We start from the raw sequence: 26,866 nt of genomic DNA on the forward strand, positions 1-26,866 counted from the left end.
AATGTTAAACTTCAGCTGCCACTTCTCAGCCCATTTTCCTTATTTATGTAGATCCAGTTGGAGTAGCATACTATCTTTACTGTCGTTAACAACCCTGCTTTTTATGCAATGATTTTATCAATATCATTGATAAAAATACAAAACAAGAATGGGCCCAACACCGTGTTATACATTAAATAGAGAAATTTTTAAAACTGTACCACTACCCTTTCATGCTCAGACGCCACAAACTTTTCAAACCCCTCGTATGATATAGGTAGGCATTACTGCCTTACTTATGATGTATGTCTCTGTGTGTTTCAACTACTGCAGTAATATATATTTCACTGTATATTTTACAAAGTGCCTATAGTCATCTCTATATATTGTTTCTCAATGTGGAGTGAAAATTTTCTCTCCAGATACTTGATATCTAAGTAACAACAATAAACTGGAAGAAGCCAAAATGCTCATCACTGACATAACGATGGGCAGGAATTTTCAATATCTTAACTGCATGGTAATATCTTAGGAAAGAATATAACTTCTCCATTAATGTAAGATTTGAGTTCAGAATGGGAGAAATGCGAAGTAGCCAAGTGGTTAAGAGCACGAGTGCAGTAGTACACGCTCTTTGAGTGGACCGGGGTTCAAGCCCGTGACTGCTAAATACGATTAACATTTGTATTGATAGATTTATTGTAAACTCCACTGACCTGGTGGTCATGCTAAAGTATAAACAACAACAATTCTATGATTTACAATGTAATTGTATTCATCATTAAATATTCATCACACAATCCAAAACTTGCTAAGTTAAAACCATAACATCTAGTATATCAAGAGAAATATGTACCATCATGGAGAAAAGCCTCAGTATTCAAAACCTCCTAATATTTATAAGGTACACCAAATGAGGATCAACAGCAGAAAATTTCAGATTTTCACTATTAGTTGAAATTAATTAATTGATATTATAGCTGCTGATGAAACACCTATCAAATAATTTCCTGCTTTAATTTTCGTTTGTTTTAATTATTTTATATATATATATATACTTGTTAATTGTCAATAATTTAGAATGAATATGATGCCAAATTATTGACATATTCAGCAAATTTGCTATTCCAAACAGTTGAGAAAATAATACAACAGTGGATTATGTTTTTCTGTCATGACTGTCTAGGAACACTTGACAATAATAGAGCTTGGACCTAATCACTTCAGAAATGACTATATTTATCCAAAAGGGAATTAATATAATTTTTAATCAAATATCATCACCAAGTAGGTGAATCAATTATTCATTAAAAAGTTGAATGCAGTTGTGACCAGTTTCACTTATTCATTAATTTATTTCTGCTCAACACAAAGTTGCTAATTGTGGCTACCTGTTATCAGATGAATGAGTCAAATAGGCCTGATACCAGTTACAACAGCCTTCAAATTTTTAGTGTGTGTATTAAGCACCAAGGCAACTAAGGATATGAGGCTTCAGTATAATTTTATATACATTGTATCTATTTTGCAGTCAATTTGTTTGCTGGATGAAAATCCCAAGCTTTCAGGTGATAAAATTTAAAAAAAAAAAAAACCTATAAAAATTCCTTGCTTCATTGATGGGTTTCACACACAGGCCTTTTCCCTTGGGTATGGGGAAGGCAGTGATTATCTATGCCACGCTAAAAGCAACAGTGGTTAATGAATAACAGATTTAACTAACGGGCAATATTATTTGATTAAAAGCGATATTTGTTTCCTTTACAATCCCAAGCTATATCACTAGTCTCCACCCAGTCACGACACAAACACATAAGGCAGTGTTATGTTATATTCTGGAACAAAAAATTCACCCCTGGGGCTCACATCTAGTGAGTATGGGCTTGGCACACCCAGGGTCCTGAGCTGGATATCTTCATTTTTCTCTTTCTTGGTGATTCCCTTCTACTGGTGACTCTTGTTCTCCCTCTCTCTCTCTCAGTAACTCGGGATTTTTTTTTTTTTTTTTTGGCTGGTGCAGCATAAGCCTCAGGCTTCCTTGCGCCATATGGCTAATAATAATAATAAAATCCTGTTTTTAAGGCTCCAGCATGTGCATGATAAAGTATAAAAGCAAAAATTTCAGAGTTGGTGCGACAAGCGATAGTGGGTGTGTGTCACATATTAGTAAGTTTAGGCAGACCGTAGCCAAGTCCTCAAGCACGAAGATGCAGCAATACACACGCGTCTGAGTGGATCGCGGCTCAAGCTCACGACTGCTAAATACGATTAACGATGCATTCACTGTAAAACTAATTAATTGTAAACTCCTTTCAGGTATTGATCACCACGGAGTATAAACAAGAAAAAAAAATATATATATATATATTATTTATTTTATTTTTTTTTTAAATTAGGGTTAAACATATATCAAGAATGCAACAGCAGTACTCGTCATAAACTGGCCGTCGTCTGCATCTCTCTCTCTCTGGATAATTGCCCTTACAATTTTGCCAATCAACTTCAAGGGGAAAAAATGCTAGCTTATGTTTCTGTGTACCATTTTTACCTTCAACTCAACTGCTTTTCATTTTATATTTGAAATTAGCTTGATTCCTAGACAAATTTTAACACATTAGAATATTTACCAAAAGTTAACACCTGTCACCCGCACATGTTCTTAGATTTAAGTAAAACGCCCTCTTCATGGCAAAGAACGAACTGTCATAATCGTATGCATATATTGTAAACATGAGTAAGTATAACGTTAATTGATTAGAGTTTTTTGTTTTCGAGCAAAGAGAAACACAAAGGGTCTGCGATTTCTATATATAAACTACAAATAGCCATGATGTGCCTTGTTTGTTGGATGAAAAACCAGAGTTACTTAGAGAAAAAAAGAAAAGGAAAAAAAAGGAACCTACACACGACTAACTCAGCCACAGCAAAAATCCCCATAAAACAAACTGGAATTTTGACTATGTAAGAACCCAGCCCTTTTCCACATGATATAAGAGGACTATAGTTGTCAATACTGAACTGGCCGCTTCACTTCACGCTAAATATAGATTAAAAGTCATATCACGTCCACAGTTCACTAGTCCAACCAGTGTAAAGAAAGTTTGTTGGTAAAATACGCGTTTTTGTGATCGATTTGCTGATTTGCTGGTTTTGCCTCAGTTTTTGAGAGGAAAACCATACTACTCTCGCATGAAATCGACAAATGTTGTAGCCACCATGCATGATCACGGAGTAAAAAAGACCTGAGTTTGAATCCCATTAATGCGACGTGGAATTTTGACCAGTTTTTTTAAAAATTTTCTTAATTTTCAAAGTTTTTATTAAAATAGGACCAGAGCCTTTACCAATTTTCATTAACGTATTTTCTGTTAAGTATAAAAATCGAAAAACTTAAATAATATTTAAGAAATTTCTATAATATTCGAGAATTTTCCAGAAAGATGTGGAAGATTCGTGAACGTTGTAGAACATCATAAATTATTTGTGAATGTTTCTTGCATATATACCCATGTGTATGAAGACTTTGGTTAAGAATTCAATGAAAGGCCAAAGAATTCTTACGCTAGAAAGAACTGGACCCATTAGATATGAACGGCATAACTACTAATGATGCTGTTTAGGTTGCTGACAAAATGAATAAATGTTTGCATCTCTATCCAGGAATAACGAATTTTTTTAGGGATGGCAATATCAGAAATATACTAAGTAGGAGGAAAGGGATGAATTCCATCGGTTTCTAGTTGTGAATGGTTTAATTATTGAACCTGATCAGGTTACTGACAAACTGAATAGGTATTTTGCATCTACATTCACACAAGAGGAATTGTTTATGGATGGGGATGACAAAAGTGTATCAAATTCTAACAATTAGATGAGTTTGTGATAAGAGTAAATGTAATTTATCCTATTATAAGTAATAAAAGTAGAAGAAAATGTGTTAGCAAACCTTTAGCCATAATTATATTACAATCATTGAATTAATGGGAGTACAGATCGAAGATGTGCAAAAGTCTTTTATATTCACAGAGGAGAAGCAATAGGAAGGAAGTGAGTAGTTATTGAACCTTAAGCTAGATCTCTGTAAGAGGAAAAATAATAAAGGTAATGGTTAAAGAGATAATACAGGTTCCTCAAGATAGAAATTCAGTCATTAAGGGGTGATATATTCCTAACCTGAGCAGCTATTCTGACGAAACGACAAAGGACTTACATTCAAAAATTAATTTTGATGTCTTATACTTAGATTCCAGCAGAGCTTTTGACACTACTGTAGATTTGGAACTCCACTGTTTTTCCCGGAGGACCGAAGCGATAGCCGAGACCAAACAGAAACGAGAGGATAAAAGCGCTCGTGTATGGCCTACAAAAGTTGAAAAATTTATATCCTGAAAACTTCGATTTTTGAAGTATATAAAATAATTATTTCACAAGAAATCATTGCATGTACTCAGAATATAGCGGTAGAACACCAGCAAAAACAGTTATGTGGCCGCTTATCGCATTCCTGTAAATTGTGTGCGCGTTCTGTGTTTGCTGGACGAAAAACCAGAGTTTCTAGGAGAAAAAACCAACTTACCCCTCCCCCTCCACAGAGAGACTGGCTCAGCCACGCTTTGAAAGGAACCCATAAAATTTCATTTTATCGTTGATGGGATTCGAACTCAGATTCTTCCACCCTGTGGAGAGCGGAAATTACTTTTTTGAAAGCTACATCAACACCGATTTTCCGACCTGTTTTTCTAGACGTTTTTAAAACCTTCACAACTGTTGAGCTTACATCATTCCTTCAATACTTACTTTTATGTTACTTGCTCTTAATCACGCCATCTCATCCCACAGTTTCTCACCTTACTCAAGAGTCAAGCTCATCACGTTCGTTGTATTTCTATCGGCATGGCAGAAGCATGACTACTCATGTTGTTTAAACACCTAAACCAAGATTACGAAGAGTTGAAAACTATTTTAAAGCCATCAATACCAGGCAAATGAATTCTTCGCAGCACTTATTATTATTCTTATTATTATTTCTCCTTGATTGTGAGTTCCAATTTTTGAAGGGTATTGCTACAAAGTACACAGGGCGGTTGTTATTACGATCACCTTGCCTCCCCCAGTAATGTGTTGGATCGTTTCTGAAGCCAGGTGGCTCGTCGACATGTGTCATCAGACACTCCGGGTTCCTTGGCGATGTATTTTCTATAGTTCCTGGTGTTGATTACCTGGTCTTGGATGGCGAGCATGTATCCTTCAGTTTCGGGGAAGAGCATCCCGCACGTGAGCCATGCAGGGATTTGGTACAACAAAGCAACCACGGCTGTGAACAAAAGGAAATTAGAATCAATACAGCGTAGCAGCTTGCTCACCATCACAAGAGCATGCTGCACTGTCAGCTCTCATGCACTGCAGGCCCTGGCAGGATCACTCCCCCTGGACCTGGAAATTGTCCGCTGCGGCATGCTCTTTCAACTGTCCAGAGGTAAAAGTATATCCTACATCGTCTTCACTACCGATCCAGCCAACAACAGCAACATAGAGAAAAAACGTCTTATCAACCATCTCCGGCAAACCTGGCAGTCCCGATGTGCAGAATCAACTAAAGGCGCCATAACCCGGAAATTTATCCCGGACGTTACCCAAGTCTACCCCCCACCAGCCGGCCTGGTTCTCACCGGGGCTCTACACCACCTTCCTTCTAACGGGACATGGTTCCTTTAATGCCAAACTTTCGACCTTCGGAATAAAAGAATCACCACTATGCCACTGCGGTGAAAATCAGACATGGACACATCTGATGCATGAATGCCCCCTCTTTGATGATATAAGATGTCACTTTATAACAAAAATATGTTTCAACCCGAAGGATCGGGAACACCTTGTACTGTCGGAAGAGGAGTACTATAGAGCCCTCTCGAAATTTGCGCACGAACTGTTCAGCAGACTACGAGCATTACCACAACTTCCCTAAACTCGACACTGGAACTCTGACAACTGAAACGGACAACAATGACTAGGACTTAACTGGAGGAGACCTATATCCCCTTAGTGACACCATCCCACACTGACACCCTGATTATTGGAACAGCAGTGGATGGGATCCTATCCCAACACTGACCAACTAATGGACTGTACACTGTCATGGACCTGACGAAGCCACAGCTTTGCTACATACACGCCATGTTAGTGATCTGAGCCGGCTCCCTTGTTCGGCCCTTTCTTCTCCCTTACCCCGGCGGGGGGAGGTGACGGCTTTCCTGTCTCCTCCCCTCCTTGCCGACCCCACTCTTCCCTCTGGTGGGATATGGGCATGCCCCACTGATTCTACCTGGGGTCGTCTCCCCTATTGACCCCATTCTTCTGTCTTTATCCCTCCAGTCTTCATTCTCCCTACCCAACTCTATCTGTATGCAAGCGAATGTCCCACACGCCAAAAATAACCGTGTCTAAATTACGCTGTTCGCCCACCATTTTGGCTTTTCTAATTCTAGCGCAATATTCCCATGCAAAAAAAAAATTTTTTTTTTTTTTTTTAAGGTCCTAGCCACTGAAATCCCAGGAAACTAGGTGGCAGGACCTGCCAGAGTGCAAATTTAAACTAGTGGTTACCTGGTCTGCCTCCACGGGGCGAAGTGCGGGCAACGTTGGGCCTCAGCTGGGGTCCAGCGGCTAAATGGCCAGAAGAACAACGGTACATAACACAACACACTCACATGATCCATACACTTTTAAATCTCTGGCCTTCCCAGTGAACTGGTACACTCACAATGAAAGCAACGCGGAGATGGGGGGAACCCCTGGTGCCGTTAGACACTTAACACACTTTGCACTTTGCACTTTGCACATGAGCCATGCATTGGAAGCAATTTTATCTATGTGATCCTGATGGAGATCATTGTAGTGACTTCTCTGCCCATTCTTCCTAGCTTCATTTGTACCTCCTGGTTGGGCGGGGACTCCTCGCTTAGGTTGAGTGGGGGTATACCGCTGTCTATCTTCCTTATGGCCTGGTGGATTGCTCCTGTGTGTTTCTGGAAGTAATCCTTCAGGTTAACTATCGCTGTCTTCTGTTGCTCAATGAGTTTTATCAGGCCCCTTCCTCCTTCTTCCCGGGCAATTGTTAGTTTCTCCATGGCAGATTTCGGGTGGTGTTGACGGCTCTTAGTCATCGTTGTCCTTGTCTTTCTCATGATATCCTCCAGCTCGGTGTTAGTCCAATCTATGACCCCGAAGGAGTATGTTAGCTCTGGGACTGCATAGGTGTTTATGGCTTTAACTGTGTTCGCTCCATTCAGCTTTGCCTTCAGCAGGCTTCTGAGTCTCTGATGGTATTTTTCAGTCAGGCAGGCCGGCCTTAATTTCCTTGTGCTGTAACTTCTGAGCCTGCATCATCCCCAAGTATTTGTAGGCCTTTCTCTCTGCCATGGCTTCGATCTCTCTACCACTCTGCATCTGGTAGTTTCGGTTGACTAATTTTCCCTGACGAAATCCATGGGTCTTACATTTGTCTAGACGAAATACCATCCTGATATCTTTGCTGATTATTATTATTATTATTATTATTATTATTATTATTATTATTTGCCATATGGTGCAAGGAAGCCTGAGGCTTACGTTGTACCAGCAGAAAAAAAATTCCTCAATTATTCTGAGAGAGAGAGAAAGAGAAAGAGAGAGAAGTAGAAGGGAATCACCAAGAAAGAGAAGAATGATGATATCCAGCTCAGGACCCTGGGTGTGCCAAGCCTGTACTCACCAGATGTGAGCCCCTGGAGTTCGGATCTTAAAAGGAAAAAAAAATTAATCCTGGGGTCCTGTTTACACTCTGACGAAGAAAAAATTTCATCCGACTGAACTATGTGTGTATTGTTCTGAATAACTTTCAAACTACATTTTTTTATTGACACCATACATACCACGGCGCAATCGGATAGCACGTTCATCGCTTAACCAAAATGTTGAAGGTTTGCGACCTCTTGCAAGCGTTGCGCTTTTCATTTCGTGGAAGTAATTGTGCAGCCAGATATGAACCTCTCTGAGGAATGCAGAAGCATGCTGACGGGAGATGTTTGGATTTGTCAATGTTATACAGGAATTTTGCCAATAGTGGTAAAGAGTCTGCATGTCTAGCACAGTGATATTGTCTTCGTCCTGCCCACACCAGGTGGAAAAGGCTCGTGTTTGAATCTCGTCAATGACGCGAGGAAATTTAATGGGCTTTTTTCACTCCGTATCTGAGTTAGTCCGTCTCAGGTGTAGATAGCAAGGTTTTTTTTCCGCAGAAACTGGGGTTTTTTCATACATGAAATAGGCGAATCGACCTGAGAACAGACGTAATTTACAGAGAAAATAAATTAGAAAACGAAATGCACAAGGCATAATTCCTTATGGGTTTAGGTAACCACAATATGAGATACAATTAAAACGATGCCTTTTACACTACATACGTAATTTATGGGTTAACTATGGTATATTTACACCGATACTATATAGAGAAAATAAATATTTGGGTAGATGTAATCATTTACGGGTGAGCCTAATATCATATTTTTTTCTTTTTTTTTTTTGCTTCTCTTGAATCCTTGCCTAATACTATTATTTTTTATTGTGAATTGTAGTTTGCTAACGAGAACAGAATTCTGGTTAACAATTGCTAATTTTATTGCAAAGAGAAAAATTACTGGTATGTCGTTGACAGGTCATCTTGTTGAATTTCCTATAATTGTTATAAGCTCTCTCTCTCTCTCTCTCTCTCTCTCTCTCTCTCTTTCTCTCTCGTTCTGTTATAACTGTCAATTTCATGTCACAGAATTTGAAAAAAATTACATTATGTACATCAGAATACTGTTGTTCTTGTTGATTGTTATATCTATAAACTGTCTGAATTCGATGATCAGTTGGTTTCTTTATAGGTCACATAACACGAGTTTCCAGGTGAAAAAAGCATTCTCCTCTTGCCCAAGAACGACTAATTCAGCCTCGATGTGAAGAAGGCCCATAATGAAATCCTCAGTCATTGACAGAATTCGACTAGCGTTTTCCACCCGGTATGTGTGTGCGCTCTAAACGGAAGCGCATGTACTTCAGAGTACTTTAATGTTTATAAACAGTCTTTGGTCTTGGACACTAACACTCCCTTATTCTCAATAAAGCCCCTCTTTTATAAACTTACTTGTACACTGCTGGCTCTTGGTTTGGCACTTAGAGAATTCAGTCTAAAAGAAGCTTTTTTCCATCATGCATACCACGACGGAAAAAAGTTCATTTTATACTTAATACATGCAATGTGTACACCATGTCTGACTTTATCCACTTCCCCATATTACTTGCAATGTTTTACAGCATGTCTGAATTTGTCCGCCCCCGCACTACAAACAGTAAATGAGTGTCTTCCCTTAGATATTTACCCTATTTGTATCGGCTATTCTTTCTTCTTTCATCATAGAATCTCTGTCAATATTCTTGGAATAAATGCACTACTCGACAAAATTAACAGAATGTGTAGGAAACTTTGGATAACATGTGCAGCACGGAATGAATCTGGACAAAATTTGGTATGCTGATGAAATGAGGAAACAGCGAGAAAGTTCGGACAAGTAAAACGAACATTTATACATTGGTGTGCAAAACTTAAGGACCAATCAGGTTTTCACCTGTAGCTTCTCATAGGACTGGCCTGGATATTGGAAAATCATAACAAAGGAACCGCGTGAGGTACATAAATGATGAAGGAAACAACACGGACACAACAGCTGAAACATAACGGTTCAGAGGGACTTTATTCAAAAATGACAACATAGCACGGCTGCCATGATACAGATGCATCACTGACAAAGATAGAACAAAGGGAAGACGTGGTCCTCAGTAGGAGATATGGCCACCCTAATTTCGATGCAGGCTCTGCACCGCGTGTCCGTACTTAGAACAATGTTGTTGATAATTTCTTGGGATAACATCGTTCGTTCCTCCGTCAGAGCCATCTTCAGCTGGTGAACATTTTCTGGTGGGTGTGGACGTGCTGCTAGGCGTCTCCCTAGAGCGTACCATATGTGTTCGATGGGATTTAAATCGCCGAAACGGGCAGGCCAATCCATACGAACAATGCCCTCACTTTCCAAAAGCATATCAACAGCTGCAGTTGGATGGGGTGTGGCGTTATCATCCATAAACACGAACTCGGGGCCAATGGCATCAGGGAACAGACGAACACGGGGAAGGGTTACCTCAATACAGTAGCGTGCACCGGTTACAGTATTGCCTTCCAGTAGCTGGGGTTGTGTACGTCCATCCAAAAGAACGCCTCCCCAGACGAAAACACTCGACCGCCATATCGATTCCTTTCAGTGATGTTTTCTGGGTGATACCGTGTACCAACCTCTCGCCAGATTAGCTGACCTCCAGAATGCTGAGACTGAATCTACTCTCATCAGTAAAGAGTACCTTACCCCATTGCGCTGTTGTCTAGTCCTTGTGTTTGTGCACCACTGTAAACGGTGTCTCCGATGGGCAGGTTTTAAAGGGGCACAGCGTTCTGGCCTTCGGGCAAACAGTCCATTTTTGTGGAGTCGCCTGGCCACACTAAACCGCGATATCCTGCGTCCTGTGCAGCTGGTTTGCAATGGATCCCGCTGTTTGGTGTCGTTCCTTCTTGGCCTGTAGGAGTATATAGCGGTTAACATTGGGCGTTGTTTCTCGTGGACGACCACCTCTGGTCCTTCGAACAGCTGTACCTGTGGTTTGAAGGCCGACCAGCACGTGAGACGATGCTATGGGCAATACCGAACTCTGCAGCCACACTCCTCGCACTTCGATCTTCTTTGAGCTTTACATTTATTCAACCCTGGGTAAAGTCCTCCAGATGTTGTCTACTGACCATTTCGTTGTCTGTAGCACTGTATGAAACAAGTCGAACGTCTGTAAGAATCATGCGCGCCATTCGGTAATTTGCATATAACTGCTTAACTGCTGCTTTTATCTGTTTATGTGAGCCCTCTCATCACGATTCAAATTTTTTCATGTGTACCAGCTTTCTACTGAACGGCCAGAGTTATGCAAATTGTCACAGGCTGTTTCGTTTGATTTTGTGGTTGTAACCTTTAGAAATAGTGTTGGTCCTTAAGTTTTGCACACTAGTGTAGGTGTTGTATAAGAATTACCAATAAGGTTACATTACAGAAGTTAAAGCAAAATGCAGGGAAATGTGATCACATGCCATCAATACGGCATATGATTCCCAACGGAAAAACGGGCCTGAATTCGGTGAACCATGTTCAATATAACGGTGTCTCTAAGATTCTGTGGCAATAAATCTGATTCTTCCAATAACGCAGACTTTAGCTCACCAAGTGACCGACGAGTTGGCTGCCGGCGTGTGACTGTTATGCAGAAGAGCGTCCCACACATGTTCGATAGGATGCAAGTCTGAATATCGTGCTGGCCACGGCAGTCGCTGTATATCTTCAGTTTAAATATATTCCTCCACTAATTTAGCTCTCTATGCAGTGCCGTTGAATGCACGAAAAGAAAATCTGGGCCTGTCCCACCCCTTTAAAGCTCGCACATAGGCTTCAAGGATAAATTCTCGGTACGCCTATCCAAAACATGAAGAGGGGTGCTGCCGTTGATCATTATTCCTCCCCACAAGAAAACACGCCTCCACCATATGTGTCCCTTTCTCTGACGTTGGAAGGACGGTACCGCATTCCTCCTTGTCTCGTCTCCGGATGAAATAACATCTGTATTCTGTACACTAAAACGGAACTCATCAGACAACAGATCTGTACCCCGTTTGTCAGGGTTCCAAGTCACATGTTCATGGCACCAGTTTCGACGAGCTCTGTGTTGGTTTGGCCTTAATGGGATACAGACCTGCGGCTTCCCTATATAAAGTGCAGTTGAAGTGAGCCTTATTAACACAGCCCGGTTGGAAATGTTTTCACCTTTCACCGCAACAATTTCAAGAAAGCGTTTATGACAGGACTTCGTAGGGTTCCGTCCTGCTGTTAGTATTAGCATTAGCATTAGTAGAGGCATATAATGCAAGACAGCAAGCTTATGCAGCATCAGCCCCCCCCCCCAAAAAAAAACACTCCCATTTCACCCCTCCGTTCGTTCAAAATACCTGTCCAGCTGAGCCTTAAATTTATTTAGGCTATCAACTTCCGCAACAAGGTATGGAAGTCTTTTCCACCAACCAACTACCCATTGGCTAAAGGCAAATTTCCGCACATCTATCCTACATCTGTCTTTCCTCAATTTGAATTTATGCCCTCTCAGGTGATTATTCTGAGCAACAGGAAGAATCCCATCGGCCTTGAGCATGCTGAAACCATTCAAGGTTTTATACACCTCTATCAGATCACCGCGCCGGTGCCTAGTCTCCAGACACTGTAATTTGCAAAACTTAAGCCTTTCTTCATAAGAGCAACCCTTTGTTCCATTCACTAATCTTGTTGCCCTTCTCTGTACTCGTTCCAGCACTTTACATCCTTCTTGAAATGAGGCCTCCAGACCTGTATACAGTACTCATGGTGTGGCCTTATAGAAAGGAATAATCACCTCCTCATCCCTGCTAGAAAAATTCCTGTATATCATTGACAAGACACCATGAGCTACTCTTGCAGCCCGTCTGCATTGCTCAGAGGACTTCATATCTGCCTGCACAATTACCCCCAGGTCCTTTTCATTCTCTACCACTGTCAGTGTAGTACCACAGAGTTGATACGTTGCTCTGGGGTTGCTGTCTCCCATATGCAGTACTTTACATTTGCTGACACCTCTCAGCCCATCTGCTCAACCTTTCCAGATCCTGTTGCAGCAGCATAGCATCAGTAGTGTCCTTATCAACCTTGCCAACCTTTGTATCGTCTGCTAACTTGGACAATAAGCTTGATATACCATCATCAGTACCATTTATAAATACAGAAAACAATGATGGACCCAACACTGAACCATGAGGGACTCTACTAATAACATTAGTCCACGATGAGCAGTGTCCATTGATTACTACTCTCTGTCGTCTCCCTCTCAACCATCCCTTTATCCATAGCAGCAATTTGTTTCCAATGCCACACTGCTCGAATTTGTGCAGCAGTCTTCCATGTGCAACAGTATCAAAAGCCTTTCTAAGATCCAAATATATAATATCAAAATTATTCCCTGCATCCAGTTCTTTTGTGACTGCATCATAGTATCCAATCAAATTGGTCAGGCAAGACTTTCCCTTAAGAAAACCATGCTGTGTCCGAGCTATAACTTAAGTCTTGTCTAGATGATCCTTCAGTGCTTCTTTAATCAGTGCCTCCATTAAGTTTCCTGGAACAGAAGTTAAACTCACTGGTCTATAATTACTTGTGTCAGCCTTTGATCCCCCTTTGTGAATTGGGGACACATTTGCACATCTCCAGTCTAGGGGTACTTTTCCTGAGTTCAAGGAAGCACTCATAATTATGGCTAACGGTTTGCTTATTTCCTTTGCTGCCTCATTTAATATAACTGGATAGATCCCATCCACCTCAGGTGCCTTTCTTTTGTTTATCTTCAAGATAAAACGATCTTTTGTTTATCTTCAAGATAAAACGATCTTTTGTTTATCTTCAAGATAACTTCCCAATAAAATTTTCATGAAAAATATTTTGTTATGTTAATTTTATTGAGCAATGGATTAACGTCTACCAGATCCCAAGACTGATTGGACTCGTTATTTGCATTTTCTTATTCAACGTTCGTAAAGTTGATTGTGCGTTTCCAGTAAAGTTTCTGTTATTAAAAAAAAATTTCTGATTTTCTTTCCTTCAAAAACCAATCTACTGCTAAATGTTTTTTTTTTTTCCTTATTCTGCAGTAATTGATTACTGTCATGGTTCACTGAATCTCAGATTTAATTTTTTTTAATATAACAGGTTCTCCTTTATGTTATTGTGGCTCTCTAAAAATTTGTGAACGACAATGTTCTTTAGCACTACATTTTCTAACTGTTGTCAGTCTTTCTGCATTCTAAGGAAAATTTCTCTTTTTGTATATTTTTTTTATTCTTTTTTTTAATTTATGCATATATGAATTCACATATGCATAACTATTAATATAGTATTTTATTTAATTATTATTTTTATAAATTATTTTTATAACTATTATTTTTTTATAAACTGCTTTTATAACTATTGTTTTTTTAATAAAACCGTATGTATTGATAATAAATTTTATGATAATATCGCTTTACTAACTTTAACCTTTTTTTTCCATAATGGCTTAACTGGATAAGTTGGTGATGAGTGTTGGTTAAAGACATTCCTATAGAATGTATGAGAATTAATCTTATATTTAACAATAACTATATATGAATTTTTACATATGCAAATTACATATATTGTCTACTGTTTGCGCTGCAAAAAATAAACACAATAAATAGTTTTCGAGTTATTAATTTTTAAAAGTGGCTTCACAACCACTTTGCACATAAAATATATTGTTGCACACAAAATCTCCATCACCGTTCGAAGTAGTCTCTACCATCAGTACAGGATTTTGAAGATATCTTCAAGATATCTACAAGATAGAGCCAGATAGCGGTCTGTTCTGTTTGATGTAGCCCTCGGGCGATCTTGACCAGCTCTTCATGTAATGGTTCCTGTCTCCTGAAACTGCTTCCATAATTCCAAGACGTCACTGTATGATACATTAAGCCAACTTGTCTCCTCTGCCTGCGACTGCTTGGCTTGAAGTCATCCAACGGCCCGCCATCTCGAAGAATCATCTAGACGACGATGAATTCTCAACCTGAGTACTGGAGGTATGTCTATCACACTGAGCAAGCCAAAAAAAAAAAAAAAAAAGGGGAATGAAATGATGTGGTGTCAACCCATATTTTTATATGCATGAATATTTGCATTATGTGCAGTTCTGTAAGGTGGCAGATCGATTTCTATTGGATGCTTGGTATATGCATTCTAGGATGCCTATTATATGAAATATTCGCCTTCGGCGACACTTTTCACAATAAAATATTCATGAAAAATATTTCGTTCTGATAATTTTGTTGAGACCGGACTGACTGGACTCCTTGTTAGCATTTTCTTACTCAACGTTGGTAAAGTTGATTGAGCGTTTCCAGTAAAGTTTCTGTTACTAAAAAAAAATTTCTGATTTTTTTTCGTTCAAAAAAACCAATCTACTGCTAAATGTTTTTTTTTTCCCTTATTCTGCAGTAATTGATTACTGTCATGGTTCACTGAATCCCAGATTTAATTTTTTTTAATATAACAGGTTCTCCTTTATGTTATTGTGGCTCTCTAAAAATTTGTGAACGACAATGTTCTTTAGCACTACATTTTCTAACCCTTGTCAGTCTTTCTGCATTCTAAGGAAAATTTCTCTTTTTTATTATTTTTATTCTTTTTTTTATTTATGCATATGTGAATTCACATATGCATAACTTATTAATATATTATTTTATTTAACTATTATTTTTTATAAATTATTTTTTAAAACTATTATTTTTTTATAAACTGTTTTTCTAACTATTGTTTTTTTAATAAAACTGTATGTATTGATAATAAATTTTATGATAATATTGCTTTACTACTTTTAACATTTTTTTTCCATAATGGATTAACTGGATAAGTTGGGGATGAGTGTTGGTTGAAGACATTCCTATGGAATGTATGAGAATTAATCATATATTTAACAATAACTATATATGAATTTTTACATATGCAAATTACATATATTAGTCTACTGTTTGCAGTAGACTAATATATGTAATATATGTAGACTAATATATGTTTTTTCAGTGCAAACAGTCTACTGTTTGCACTGCAAAAAATAAACACAATAAATAGTTTTCGAGTTATTAATTTTTAAAAGTGGCTTCACAACCACCTTGCACATAAAATATATTGTTGCACACAAAATCTCCATCGAAGTAGCCTCTACCATCAGTACAGGCATTAAAAAAAAAAAAAAATTTAATGACATTAATTCATACGATCATAACTTTTACTTTTTCTAGACTCGGTGTTTCTCCACGGGTTGCGTTTGTTTAACTCCAACTTTGCCCACAAGAGGGTACCAACGTGTGTGTGTTTGAATATGGCGTATCACATGGATAGTCCAGACGACGAAGGGTCACCGCTACAGGATGATTTTTACACGTTTTTAAATTTATCTAGAAATGTAAGACACAATTTATTATTTAATGCAATATTCTTTTTACTCATGAGTAAAAAAAAAAAAAAAATATATATATACTGACTGATGTTTGAATTTAAATACTCGCCTGAAAAGTTTGCATTTGTTTATTCTGCGGGCATGTTAGACCCTATAAACTGGGCCTTTTGGTCGTCTAATGTATGCAAGAAGGTATTGATCAGTAAAGGGTAATGTAATAAAAATGATATAATAAAACAATTTGTTTAGGTAAGTGAACGACAACGCAAAATTTCAAAATACACTGGTTACGCGACAATGCCACGAAATAGCTAAAAAAATACAAAATTACTTAAGAAATCAGTTTAACTCTAGAATGGCAAGAGACGTAAATCTAGCATGTAGTTTGCAAAGCAGTGTTAACAATTTTTTTCTAGAGTGGTCAGTGACAGCTCCCCCCTCGCGCACTGTTCCTTTCCATTAATTAGCAACTTGACCCCAAAGTTGCTAGTCATTGCGGTTTATCATTTACAAATTACAGTCGATAAGCACCACTCACATTTGACGTATCGATACCTTTAGTACTGGATATTTTAAATTCTTGGTAGAACTTCATATTTTATTTTATTAACAACAAGATACACAACAGGTAACCATTAACAGTGTATCTGAGAGCAGAACAATGAACACAATTGATAACAATAATATGAAATCCAACAGGAAGATAAACATTGATATAGATTTAAAAAATAAAATTATATGTACAAAAGAGGATTGCATTAAGTCAAGTTACCGGTAAAACAAATAAATTAATTAGTAAGAGAATAGAAAAATAATCAAAAAAAATAATAATAATAAACTACAATAATTAGATGAGAGCTAGTCACTTTGCAGTTTAAGAGAAGAGGCAAACTTGTGGATGGAGTTCATCAGTGATTGGGAGTTGTCAAAGGAGTCAATGAGAGAGTCATTTGCTGATTCTGTTCAGTGGACTGAATTTCATAAAGTCCGTGGTGGCAGAGGCAAGGCAAGCAAAGTAAAGGTGCCAACCTTTACTTTGCTTGGAACATGCCTATTGTCTGAATGAGTTTATGGCAGTTTTACCATTGTTGGAATTGCTATATATACATACATGGAGAACAAGAAAAAAAATTCTGCCCAGAGTAATAATTTTTTTTGTTAATAATAATAATATAATAATAAATCAGTCATTTTATAATAAAATGAAATAAAATTTTATTTGAGACATGTTTCATTATATACATTTAAAATTTAGATAACCATACCATTAAATGATGTGCTGCCTCCGTAGCCAGGTGGGCAGGAGCACCGGTTCGTAGCACACGCTTCTTGATTAGGTACCTCCGTAGCCATGTGGGAAGCAGCAGCAGTGCGTAGCACATGCTTCTTGATTAGACCGGGGTTCGAGCCCGTCACCACCAAATACGGAGGATGCGGAAAGGTCAGGGAACAACCACCGCATATCCCGGAGCAATATGGCCTTAGTTGCTAATGCTCCTAAAAAAAAAAAAAAACAAATAACAATAACAATAGCTTCTTGATTAGACTGGAGTTTGAGCCCGTGACCACCAAATACGGAGGATGCGGAATGGTCAGGGAATGACCACCGTATATCCCCCCGGAGCTAATGCTCCTAAAAACCAAATAACAACAACAACCGTTAAATGTCAGTATGGTTATTGTTACCATTCTAGAGTTAATAATTTACACTGTATATTTTAGTTAATATTTATTTTATTATTTTTGTTTTTCTAATGAACCTGTTGTTTTCTCACTTGGTCATTTTGACTGATCAATTTTTAAATTTATTTATTTTTTAAGCTTGTTTGTTTGCTATGAGGTTTGTTCAAAACATATATAGTGATGATGAACATACTTACATGGTGGTGACTTAACCTCCTTTGAATTTTTTTTATTTGTTTATTGTATTTGATGACCTGATAAATGGTAGGTCATCAAATACAAACCCTCCCATCAAATACACAAAACCTGCCATATGTTATCATACAGACAATATTATACAAGTTAAAATTTTGAATATCATATAGAAAATTATTAGAATGAAGTAAAATAGCGTGCAAACAATATCATACATATAGAGCTCCTTCCCCTTCCTGTGCGTGAGGGCAGCCTCGACTCAGACTATATCAACCTTACTGTGTGTTTGTGAAGATACTATACCCATAAGAGCCAATCAGTGTAGTTGTGAATGTTTGCACATTCATCACTGCACTGATAATGTGGTGTAGAGTTGTGTTGAGTGATTGACCTGGGTCAGTGTCATGATCCTAAAGTGGTTTTTTGTCAGGTTACAAATTAGTTGTCAATTCCAAGTGTTCATCACATATCCAGCCAAGATGCCCACATGAATGCTGAAGATGCCAAAATGAATCCCTTGGTGCAGTCTGCACAGTAGGAAACTTGCATTTCATTCCTGTTCCAGTCATTTACAAAAATCAGATGTACCCATGTGGGTTATAATCACCATCACAATATCACATAAAGCTTTTGTGGCACATCACACGAAACTACATAGATTTTGCATGAAGTCACATATGGTCTGCACAATGAACCATCCATTACCTTAAACTTATGCAGCACAATGAACCACACAGGATTAAATGTCATCCCTCTTATCATTCAGCTTGTTTGATCAGTGCATGCTGTTTAATGACATAGTAAAAGGAATTCTACTGCATTGTGTAAAGGCAGAGTACAAAGCTATGTCCTCTTCTGTGTTGACACACTTCAGATCATTTTCCACTCTTGGAAGCACTTCTAGAAAGCTAATGTCGAAATTACCAAAAACTGAGCCATTATATTATTCTTTGTTTGTCATGAAGTCTACATCCATTTTTGTTTTTTTTCCATCCTCTGGTTCAGAAAATAAAACGAATATAAAAAGTCACACCTGGTGAATTTTACAAGTTTTGACAGAATTGAGTAATTCCATGTTTGTTAAAAAATCTTGTATAAGTGTTGACAGTGCATTATCCTGGTTAAGAAAACAATTTTTGGAGTTTTGCTTTTCTAATGTTTCTTCAGAAATTTCATGTACACATTTTTGGTCATTTCATACCAGAGTTTGCATTTGAGACATAATTTCATTTGTTGAAGTTGAGAGCCATCCTGATCATGGAACATGTTTGCTGCAGTTGCTTTGTTTTGTCACATTATGGCTAGCTGCTGTTGCAAAAACTCCCCTCCTTTAATTTCATGTAACAAGGAAATTATTTTCTGGTTTCGTAGCAATTGCTACCTCTCAAACCTCCTGAAAGGACACAAGTTCCCTCAGAGCAGAGCTTCACAGTTTAGGAATCTCAAATTCTGACCTTTACTACTATGGTGATAATAAGGAATGGGCTCACATCCTCTATTCATGTCATATTTATGATACATAACTCTGGAAAATGTCTGTAGACTGTTTTACTTACCATGGAGAAATTCTCTCTAGGACTCTAGAATGAACTTGTTGAAATTGAGAATGTTTTTGCCTTCCCAAAGAGTTTGGAAGCAAAGCCTTTATTAGAAGAAAGTGCCTTCTTTCCGGTGGTACCTAGGGCATTCAATACTGGGATCCTGGTCATTTTTTTCTGGTATTCAAATACCGGTATTTGATACAAAAATACTGGTTTTTCGGTACTAATTAAAAAAAAAAAGTTTATAATTTAATAAATTAATTTAATTATTTATATTAAATTAATTTAATAATTTAATAATCACATAAAGGTTATAAAATCACCTTTATGTGATTATGATGTCCTTATCTCTGTTAGCAAATGTTCGATAAATCATCGATAGGACACCATGCAACCTGTCCACTTTATGTCTGACCATATCATAACTCCCAAGTCCCATTCCTCCATTACATACTTTAGTTCAACTCTACCAAATGTATAAGTTATTTTGGAGTTACTGTTCTCCAGGTATAAGACCTTGCATTTTGCTGAATTAAAGCATATAGCTGCCACTTTTCTGACCATCCCGGAAGTCTATCTAGGTCACTCTGAAGAAGCTCTGCTTGGCGGCGATCATTAACTACTCTTCTGATCTTTACATCATCCTGCAAGTTTAGACATCACACCCTATATCCCTTCATAGATGTCAAAGGGGAGTCCTGTCTGAAGTTCTTTTTACAGCCATAATTAACCTGCTAGTACACAACAGACCAGATATGTCATCATATGCGGATGACTTGAAGATCTTAAGAAAAATAAAATCAGCCAATGAAGCAATAGACACAACAGCAACCATCAAGATTTTATCAGAAATAAAGCAGTACCGCATGAGATTTGACCTGCAAGTTAATCCTTCAAAATCTGCCATCATGGTTTTCTCACTGAAACCCACACCAACCATAATTCAACCTGCTATAGGTGGAGTCTTGATCCCCTGTGTCGAAAGGCAGAAAGACCTGGGTGTGACCTTTGATCGAAAATTAAGATTCCATCATCACATTGAAGAACTCTGTGCTAAATTCAACAGGAAATGGTGGATTGCCAAGCAGCACTTGCTACATATTCATAATACAAATCTGATAAGATTGTATATCAGGATGATGATCTTCAGAGGTATGCTGTATGGGGTAGAGTTGTGGGGCTCAGCCGCAGAGACAACAATCAAATCATTGAATGCCACAGAATACTGGTTCCTGAAGTGGGCTACCTGGAAGTGTCATCTCCCACCACAACTTCACACAACACCGATGGCCAAAGCACTGAATTTAACCAGATTTGCAGCCTTAATGAACGAAAGAAGACAAATCTTCACCATCAAAATGATCGCTGGAAGAATCTCAGAACCCGACATTGTGTGCTGGAGAATCCCTCAACCTGCACTCTGCTCCACTTCTAAGCTTCTTGCTCTTCCGTCGAGGTTACATTTTAAAGATTGGTTCCTCCCTTATCAGAAGCTCCATCTAGCTCAGTCCTTGGGCGCCGACCTATGCAAAATCGTTGATGAGAAAAAGTACAGACGGCGCATCCTGGATCTGCACATGTGTTCCACAACCATCAACTGATGTGAGATCACATTGGCTCGGCAAGAATTTCAGGGAAACTTGAATTCAAGAAAACTGTCATGTGTTATTTTAATTTATTTTATTATTTTAATTTGATGTATTATTGTATTTTATTTTTAACTAAATTCAATCTGTTGTATGCTATTTATTTATCCTATTATGTATTTATTACATTTCCAGTGAGATGATATCTCTGCCACTTGTTAACCCCTGGCTTAGTGCCGTGAAGGGTTTGTAAAGGTAGGGTACCTGTGTGTACCTAGGAACCTTACAGTAAAGATCATATTTATTTATTTATTTAAGATAGTCAAAAACAACAGTGGTCCCAATGCTGATCCTTGGGGAACTCCTTACATTAATCTGCTTCTTACATTAATCCAATCTGAGGAATAATCATTTATCACAATCCCCCGCCTGGTGCCCTCAAGCCATCATGCTATCCATCTAAGGATTTTCCCTATGATTCCAGCCTGCTCCAACTTATAAAGTAACCGCTCATGTGGGACTGAGTCAGATGCTTTGCTGATATCTAAATAAACAATGTTGAAATTATTCTCTAAATCCAGCTCACGAGTGACCTGTCAAAATTGCTAACAAGGTTTGTTAAACATTATTTTCCTTTTACAAAACCATGCTGTGTATCCTACAGAATCCATTTCCATCTAAATGATCCTGAATTCCACCCTTGATCATTGCCTCCATGATTTTCCCTACTACTGAAGTTAGACTGGCCGGTTGGTAATTTCCCATTACACTCCTAGAACCGTATTTATGTTCCAATTTACACCAATCCAACGGAAACTCTCCTAAATCCAGTGATGCTCTCATAACCAGCCTTAATGGTTCAGTGCACTCACTTGCTGCCTCCTTTAAGATTATAGGGTATATGCCATCAACCACAGGAGTCTTACTTTCCTGTGCGTGTGAAAGTTTTCTCATTAAATCAACATGTGAAATTTCAACATCATTAATTACATTTTTTTCAACTTCACTCCTATAATTTCTCATTGACGTGAAAGGTTTTTCTTCTGTAAATATCGATGCAAAGTAACTGTCGAGTTCATCTGCAACATGAGTTGGGGTATCTAATACTATTTCATGAAATTACATATGCATCTGATCTGATTTGTCCTTCTCTTCTTTGCATTTATATATGTGAAGAATTCCTTAACTGCACTCTTTGCTCTCTTTATTCCTTATCCCCATTCTTTACTCTCTCCCAGACTCAGTAAAGATATAGTGAAAATTATACTTCGCTGAATGAAACGTCTTTCTCCTTCAGAAAATGATGAAAATAATTCAACCATGGAAGACCAATGTGGAACAGAACATCAGTATTCCGCAAATTCTTTCCAAAATAAGAAATTGCCTGACTCCAGTGAGATTTTAAAAGATGAACATGATGAACTTTCATTAATTCACGAAATTAATGAAATGCTCTTTAACTATTTTTCCTAAAAAAGTTCAAAGCCTAGAAAATATGGACTGAGATCGTCTACGAAAGTACCAGAATAGACTCTGAAAGGGTGTTTTCTGCCGCTAATCAAATATGTACCAAAATTAGATCCATTTTAAATGATCATACTATTGATTGCTTATGTTTCTTAAGAGCTCACTTTATTCGGACAGGTAGTGTGGATGCTTAAACATAACTAAACTTTGCAGTAACTATGTATTTTTTTGTTTTTAGATTAACTGTATTTTTTATGATTTTTTTCAGAATATTTATTATTGCGATAAATGTTTATTTAAAACTTGAATTCAAGTAATTACAGTACTTGTTTTTTTTCCTTACTTTATTAACTGTTATCAAAATTTATTGAGAAAAACGTTTGTTTTTGGAATACCGGTATCCCGATTTCATAAATTAAAAATATCAAAATACCGATATTAAGATTTTGACCAGTATTGTAAGCCCTAGTGGTACCCTTGATACCATAACAGCTTTTCAATTACCCTGCACTCCCGAAATGTTCTCCCAGAGCTTCAATCTCTCCTTTCTCTGTGGAGCAGGGTAACAGGCTTTTGCCTTCCCCCAACTTTTTTTTTTTAACTCTGGTTCAGAATTGCAGGGGTGGATCTCCTCTCTGCCCCCCCCCCCCTTTTTTTTTTCTTATTAAGATAGTGCTGCACAATTGTGGCCTGCCTCCTTGTGGCAGGTGCCGCAAAGCAGTCTGTGATAATTGCTCCTTCATGTTAGCAAAGTGGTCGTAAACAACACACACACATAAAATAGCACTAAACTTATTTCTAGCCATTTCACAGAGGTATGTGTCATCACGTGTACCACAGGGAGTTGATCTGTATTTCAGGAGCTGCATGATACACTGCACACACATTTTGAAATACAAGATACAATATCTTTGTCATCTGCCGACAATAAGACTGCCATAAGTGAGTGAACAGCTTATTGCATAGAGGTCAAGATGAAGCATATCTAAACATGCTATGCTTTGTTGCAGTGTATTCTATTGTATCAACTTTGAACAATGAGCATAATCTGGATGCTTTTTGCAACTACCAATTATTATTCGTAGTGGCAAATGATACAAAAAAGGAAGCTCATACAGCATCAGCCAAAGAAAATGGGGAAAAAAAATAAAAACTTCCCATTTCATCTATCCATCCTCTCCAGTAGTTGCACATGCATTCTTTTAATTTATTCAAGCTATCCACACCTCTTCCACAATAACAGATGGGAGTTTGTTTTTGTTCCACCAATCAACCCCCTGCTGGCTAAAGGCAAACTTTGCACATCTGTTCTGCAACCTTCCTTCCTCAATTTGAATTTATTCTTATTTTGTGTATTATCTGAGCAGGAGAAAGGATTTTATTGGCACTGAGCTTATTCAATCGAGTCAAAGCCTTAAAGACTTCAGTCAGTTCTCTTTGTAGGTGTGTAGGTCCTGATGCTGCTGGTTACAGAATTGAAGCTTTCCCTATTAAGAGCACCCTTTTATTCCATTCACCAATCTTGTTGCTCTTCTCTACACCTGACCCAATGGATCCACATCCTTCTAAAAATGAGGCTTCCAGACCTGTATGCTGCAATCGAAATATGGCCTAACCATTACCTTATACAAAGGGGTAATCACCTCCTTATTCCTGCTGACAAAATTCCTGTGTATCATTGACTAAACCCCACGAACAGTCCTGGATGCCAAATTTCATTAAGCTTGGACAAATAGAAATCTAGCAATTATTGGTTTTTTTTTTTTTTTTTTCATACAAATTTATGGAAAAAAAGAAATTCATACATTAAATATAGCTTTAATGCAACTGTTCAGCTTCAGACAGTCTGTGCACACTGTGTCTTGTTATGTAAGACTGGTTTTGCTTGTGAAGAGATACATGTCATGTATACAACCCCAGGGGCTCACATCTGGTGAGTATGGGCTTGGCCACCCAGGGTCCTGAGCTGGATATCATCATTCTTCTCTTTCTTGGTGATTCCCTTTTGACTCTCTCTCTCTTAGGGTAACTCAGGAATTTTTTTTTGGCTGGTGCAGCATAAGCCTCAGGCTTCCTTGCACCGTAAGCTAATAATAATAATAATATAAAGAGAAAAGAAATTTAAAAAAGAGTATAGGGAGGAGAGAAATAAATAATATAGAGTTCCAATTAAACTGAATGTCAGAGTTTAGAGAACATAAAACTATAGTTTTATTAAGTGATCTATAAAGGTAACTTAGTAATTAATTGATAAGGAGATAACTCTATTATATTTATAATAGTTATTTGTAAAATAATAAGAGAAGTTTACCTCAATATAGTACGTAGAACACTTCCATATGATACTCTCCAGAAATTAAACGGTTTTTCAATTTTTCCATTTTAATTTCTGGAGAGTATCATGCAGAAGTGTTCTACGCACTATATTTAGGTAAACTTCTCTTATTATTTTACAATTATTGATATCAACGTAGAACGTATTGAGCATTACAGCTCTGGTTCATACCATCTAATTATAATAGTTATATAATATGTTATAAACTTAGTTATATAATTATATTTTATTTCTATTAATCACAGAAAACAAACAAAAAAAAATTAAGAAAAAGTTGAATATGCTTGAAATATAACCGACTGCATACATTGACTAACTTGTTTTGAGACGCTATCGCCTTTTTTGCACCCACTGTTTACAGCACATTAATATGAATATGTATATATACAGTATATATGCTGGCAACCACATAAATTGCATCACCCTCTTAAATTGAATATTTCTTTAATAACTCCCTCTATAGATAAAATTATATCATCTGAAGATGCTATTACATCAATCTTTAAAACTAGCATGATATTGTGTCATAATTCTATAATATTAGAATGGTATTGCATTATATTGTTTATAAATGCATCTGCTGCTATCTGTCTTCACATCCTATTCAGCAGTGGTATGACCTATAATCAGTTAACTCAAAGAAAGAAAAGTGTAATTATTGCTCGTGATAGGGATGGCTTTTTGAGTGGCCTTTTTTTTTCATCTTATTATATAGTTCAAACATTGGTCACAATGAAAAGGTATTTATATGGCCTTCAGTGGATTTATGAGATTATTTATAAATAAATATATCTAAATAGTTTTTTCTTTAATTTATTTTCTTATCAATAAAATTCTAATCATTTTACATCAATGTATAAACAAATTTGAGGTTATAGGTGCAATTATTTCAATCGTAATGCTTGTTTTGGGAGAAAATTTACATTGAAGCAATTTATTTAGTTGCCACTTTGTATGCATATATATATATATATATGTATGTGGAAACTGTACATAAAGTTTTACATGTGCTGATGGACAACCATAAAGTGACATGATGCCAGTGAGAAAGAGTGTAATGCGGTGGTGTGTAGATTTTGTGCATGTAACTTTGAATTTTCATGTGCATAATGGCAGAGAAAGTGTCAAATAAATGCATGTAATGTGAAACACTCATTGTGAGTATTCTTTTGAGTTTTTTTAGCTATTTTAGAACTTATGAAACATGGCTTAAATAATTTCCTAGGCTTTCACTAGCTGTGTTTGCCAAATAGTGAGAGACTTCATGTTTTGAATTTTGCCTTCTTATTTATCCTAAAAAATTTTCATACTTTGAATGTTTTGTTGTATATCATCTTTTGAGATTATATTCTTTATATACAGCTATTCTTCTGAGCAAATTAAACTTATTGGTTTATCTCTATATTCTATAAAAAATCAACTGTCCATTTCATTTGAAATGCTTGTCTTCCATAGTCTACTTATTTTGCTGGGTGAACAGTGGCAAAATACAGTAGGTTGAAATGTTGAGCAACAAACACTAGCCAGCAAGTCACAGAATTATTGATAAACAATTGATTATGCAGTGATAGGCCATTTTATCAATATTGATTTTCAAGTGTAGGCTATATACAATATTTATGTGGGGTGTAGTTGGCCAGCAGTTCACTCACTTCTGCCTTAGATGATGGGCCTGATAATTAGTAGTGATGAAAAAAAGGATAAGTTGATAATGGTAATTAAGCAGGCCTGTATATTACCCTGCAGCCAAATATAGCTGATTATGTAACTCATACTTAGAGGGCAGTTGGTAGCTGGACAGCACAACTCGTTGCTCTTGGAATGAAAGCCTTCCATCTGGAAGGCAGCAAGGAATTTCTGATACTCAATGAAATATATTAGGGACCTTTTTGACTTATAATAGAAAATACTGAACATCAGTT

The 26,866-nt window shown here is 37.3% G+C and overlaps 1 protein-coding gene across 1 annotated transcript in view; it reads left to right on the top strand.

The window, feature by feature from the left end:
- The first annotated feature begins 16,035 nt into the window (after nt 1-16,035).
- Nucleotides 16,036-26,866, top strand: part of LOC150079257 (dnaJ homolog subfamily C member 11) — a 247,344-nt gene continuing 236,513 nt past the window's right edge. Inside the window, exon 1 of the mRNA XM_090384090.1 lies at nt 16,036-16,143. Within this exon, the coding sequence (XP_090240216.1) occupies nt 16,060-16,143 (84 nt within the window). The 5' untranslated portion in view covers nt 16,036-16,059. The remainder of the gene's footprint in view (nt 16,144-26,866) is intronic.

Source organism: Mastigoproctus giganteus, chromosome 10 (genome assembly GCF_048544385.1).
Source record: "Mastigoproctus giganteus isolate SK-2022 chromosome 10, ASM4854438v1, whole genome shotgun sequence".
In the NCBI taxonomy this organism is placed as follows: domain Eukaryota; kingdom Metazoa; phylum Arthropoda; class Arachnida; order Uropygi; family Thelyphonidae; genus Mastigoproctus; species Mastigoproctus giganteus.